The 4591-nt window shown below is 42.0% G+C and overlaps 1 protein-coding gene across 1 annotated transcript in view; it reads left to right on the top strand.

Moving 5' to 3' along the window:
• The window catches only part of LOC123099293 (wall-associated receptor kinase 3-like), a 10725-nt gene extending 6400 nt beyond the window's left edge, over nucleotides 1-4325 (top strand). The window contains exon 3 of the mRNA XM_044521474.1: nucleotides 3074-4325. Within this exon, the coding sequence (XP_044377409.1) occupies nucleotides 3074-4290 (1217 nt within the window). The 3' untranslated portion in view covers nucleotides 4291-4325. The remainder of the gene's footprint in view (nucleotides 1-3073) is intronic.
• The last annotated feature ends 266 nt before the right edge of the window (nucleotides 4326-4591 follow it).

Below are 4591 nucleotides of genomic sequence, written 5' to 3'. Positions count from 1 at the left end.
AAACAACCCTAGTTGTGAGTCGATGGTCTACTTGCAAGTGGCATGCGGGCACCCACAGTTCCGATTCAATGGGTGGACTTGCAACTAGGGCAATTACAAAAACTACCAAAAAAAGTTGAGTTGCGAGTCAATGGTCTACTTGCAAAAGTGGCGTGCGGGCAACCACAGTTGCGATTCGATGGTGGACTTGCAACTAGGGCAATTGCAAACTACAAAAAAAAAACCGAGTTGCAACTCGACCATCGAGTTGTGAGTGGCATGCAGGCACCTACAGTTGCAAGTCAATGGTTGACTGGCAACTAGGGCAATTGCCCAAGATGCAAGTCGATGGTCGAGTTGCAAGTGGCATGCGGGCACCCCACAGTTGCGAGTCGATGGTGGACTTGAAAACTAAGGCAATTACAAAACTACAAAAAATAGCGAGTTGCTAGTCCATGGTCGAGTTGCAAGTGGCATCGAGTAAACAACCCTAGTTGCGAGTTGATGGTCTGCTTGCAAGTGGCATGCGGGCACCCACAGTTGCGATTTGATGGGTGGACTTGAAACTAGGGCACTTGCAAACTACAAGAAAAAGCCGAGTTGCGAGTCAATGGTCTAATTGCAAGTGGCATGCGGGCACCCACATTTGCGATTCGATGGTGGACTTGCAACTAGGTGGATTGCAAACTACAAAAAAAAGCCGAGTTGCGAGTCAATGGTCGAGTTGCAAGTGGCATGCAGGCACCCACAGTTGCAAGTAGATGGTGGAGTTGCAAGTAGCATCGAGTAAAAACACTCCCACTTGCAAGTCAATGGTTGAGTTGCAAAAAGAGGCATGTGGGCTCCACAATTGCGAGTCCTTGGTGGCAATTGGGACAATTACGAAAAATAACACAACATAAAAATAGACCATGACGCATTTAATGTTGATGCCCTGTGCATTGCTATGCTTGAAGTTGAATACGACGGCATCATCCACCTGGAGGTGGTTCTGGGCTACAAAAACACCCCAATCTTTGTCGAAGACCATCCGTCCATCGCGATCCGTGTGATATCCAAGCTGCATGAAATCTCCTACACCCAAGCAAAGCTCAGCAACCCCTTGTGAAGCCAAGTTCAATGGTTGAACTATTTTCTTCGGGATTTTCTATGTGATATCAGCAAATACAAACAAAAAGCAAAAAAGGAAATAAAGGTGAAAAATGTGTTAGGAAAGAAGAGGAAAAAAGCAAAACATATTTGCAAAAAAGAAAAAATAACAAAAAAAAGGAACTGAAAGATTGAGAAGATGTACCATAAACTTGCTTGTGATGTTTGTGGGCGTGAGGCGGTGTACAAAATGTGGCCCAATGTATCCATCTTCAATGGTTATTACGGCCATGTGCATGAAACTTCAGGCCACTCATCCGGTTGAACCGGTTCCTTGCAGTGCATGGGATGTTCTGCTCATAAAAAAAGGAGAAAAAAATCAACACATTTAGCAAAAAGAAGAATCCTATCATAAAGGAAAAGGCATTGAAAAAACATCCGATAAAAGGAGAATAGATTACCGCAAAATCTCCAGACCCGTCGCGAATGAAAATGCCAAAGTTCTGCTCATCATCATTCTGACAGAATGAATGGCCATCTGGACTCAACATCCTGCAGAGTATAAACTCACATATAAAAAAATATTCCACAATCAGTTTGCACAAATAAAAAAGACCAAAAAAGAAAAATACGATGGATTATTTAGGAATGATAAACAATACTGTAAAAAAGTGAAGCATAGACTGACAAAACTACACAAATCAAAAAGATAACACCACACTGTTCTCTTTTACATTGTCTAAACTACCGCAATCAAAAAATCAAGATAGCTCCTCATTTTGATCTACTAAAAAAAGCAAACAGGGGATATATGTTTTGGAGAACAATAAAAACCTAGTCTCTTTGTTGATTCAGTTCACAAAACACCCAAGCCAAGTAAACCAAACAAACCACAGGCCGCAACCATTCAAGAAAAGCCTGTCGAAAATGCATCTCTTCACCACGCACCACTCCCCCTCCCACTCCCAGCAGCTGCAGCAACTGAAGAGAAAGGAAAATGCAGAACCAAAACCTGAAAAAATTGTGTTTACACTGGCCATTTACAGTGAAAAACCAGTGTAAGATAGACTACTACCGAATGAAACTACACTAGAAATATCGCTGTAAAAACAATAACCTAAGAAATTACATTTACACTAGCCATTCACTACTGCAATCTATAGTAGCCGAGAAAAACTTCTACTTGATTACAATGAAAAATCAACTAAAAAACACTGTAGTAGTGTAGACCAAAACAAACTAAATACTTAACTAAAGAAATTCAGACCATAATCAAACAAAAACACGAGAAAAAACCAGCAAAATCATGCATCTGCATCAAAGAAAAATTACACTAGCTAGAAAAAGCAACCACATAAAAAACAGGGCATACCAAATTTATCATCTAAACCACAAAAATGACAACTACAAACCATGTGTACTGAAAAAGGGTACTTTGAGAACTACATTCCCCCTGCATTCCCCATCAACCTAATAAACCACATTTCTAACCAAAACATTACATAAAAATCAGATGTGATCAAATATCAGTACGCGCCCCTGCATTCCCAATCAAATAATCAAAAAGATCCTAGATTCAGGCTTACCACACAGACAAAAAAAATGTAGGCGCATAGGTGACATGACACTAAGAAAACTACTTGTATTCACGGAAAAAAAAAAAACTACTTTATACCCTTTGGGAATGCCTGAGTACATACATTCAAACAAAACAAAAAAAATCCGTCGTACTTGGGCTTCTGCGTGGAAAATGTGTTGGGCCGGAATGCAAGTTGCCTCCATCAAACAAAAAAAGGAAAAAAACGTGCGACAAAAAAAAGGGCCGCGAGCAGGACGGGCCGCGCCTCCCGTCGCTACGGAGCTCTCCACCTAGACAAAGCACGAATCACTGCGCGGCTCAATGGGACGGGTGAAAAAGTGAATGAGACCAATTAGTTTCTCATTCGAATGAGTTTTAGCAAAGCCGATAGTAAATATATGTGGGTGTGTATTGTTTAATCTCCAGGGAACTTGGGTTTAATCATTGGTCTCTCGGTTGCTAGTGGACCATGCATTCTACTATTGGTTCTTGGTGCAATCCTAATAACCCGTGCTCTTAAGCAACGCAAGGCGCATGCGTTGAGATGGAAGTTCTTCTGTCAAAACCGTGGGCAACTGTTGAAGCAGTTGGTATCTCACAAGGTGGATATTGCAGAGAGGATGATCATTTCTTTAGAAGAGCTAGAGAAGGCTACCAACAATTTTGATCAAACTCGCAGGCTCGGTGGCGGAGGGCATGGCACAGTCTACAAAGGGATCCTGTCGGACCTTCATGTTGTGGCCATTAAGAAATCCAATATTGTTGTCAAGAGAGAAATCGATGAGTTCATAAATGAGGTTGCCATACTCTCACAGATCAACCACAGAAATATTGTGAAGCTCCGTGGTTGTTGCCTCGAGACAGAAGTCCCTCTATTGTCTTATGAGTTCATTTCCAATGGAACACTCAGTGATCATCTTCACACGGAAGAACTAGAATCGCTGCCTTGGAAAGATAGGTTAAGGATCAGAAGTGAAATAAGCAAAGCTCTCGCTTACCTTCACTCTGCTGTTTCAGTCCCTATAATACACCGAGATATCAAGCCTTCTAACATACTTCTTGATGATGCCTTGACGGCAAAAGTGTCAGACTTTGGAGCTTCAAGATACATTCAAGTGGATCAAACAGGAACAACAACTGCGGTGCAAGGAACTATAGGGTACTTAGACCCTACGTATTATTATAATGGACATCTCACAGAAAGTAGTGATTTTTATAGCTTTGGAGTCCTTCTTGTTGAATTGCTTATTAGGAGGAAGCCTTCTTTGTATAGATCCACCGATGGCGACGGACTTGTCAAGCAATTTGTCGCACTGCTTGCACAAGGCAATCTGCCTGAAATACTAGATCCGCAAGTTGTAGAGGAGGGTGGTAGCGAAGTGAAAGAAGTCGCTACACTAGCTATGTCGTGCGTGAAACTAAGAGCAGAGGACCGACCAACCATGAGGCAAGTGGAGATGGTGCTCGAAGCTCTCCAAACACCCAAGGAGCGTGTCTGGGCTCATTTGACAGAAGAAACAGGCTTGAAGGAATTTGCAACAACCGGATATCCATCAACAAGCCAACAAGCAAACAAAAATGAAGCAACGAGGTGTTATAGCCAAGAAGAAGAGTTCCTGTTATCCGCGACATTCCCTCGTTAGTTTTGATTTCTTGTAAGTGACTTTTTAGCGACGGTGCGTTCTTTCTTTTATTGTGGATTAGCATGTGTTATTGTATGAATATGTGTGGTGAATATAACTTTATTGTACTAATGAAAAAGAAAATTTTGAATGCACCCAACTCCGTTGTTATGATCTATACACTAGCAAAGGCAACGTCTTCTCCTAGTGTCTGGCCATTTGCTGAGCATATTTTTACGGACACTTCTTCATTTTTCTCTCTTTCCTACAAAAAACAGGAGGCCCCTGCGTCACTCAATGCGGGCCACACGGGCAGCGACCA

Source organism: Triticum aestivum, chromosome 4D (genome assembly GCF_018294505.1).
Source record: "Triticum aestivum cultivar Chinese Spring chromosome 4D, IWGSC CS RefSeq v2.1, whole genome shotgun sequence".
NCBI classification, from domain to species: domain Eukaryota; kingdom Viridiplantae; phylum Streptophyta; class Magnoliopsida; order Poales; family Poaceae; genus Triticum; species Triticum aestivum.
The sequence above is the reverse complement of the archived record's forward strand: the minus strand, read 5'-3'. Positions and strand labels throughout refer to the sequence as shown.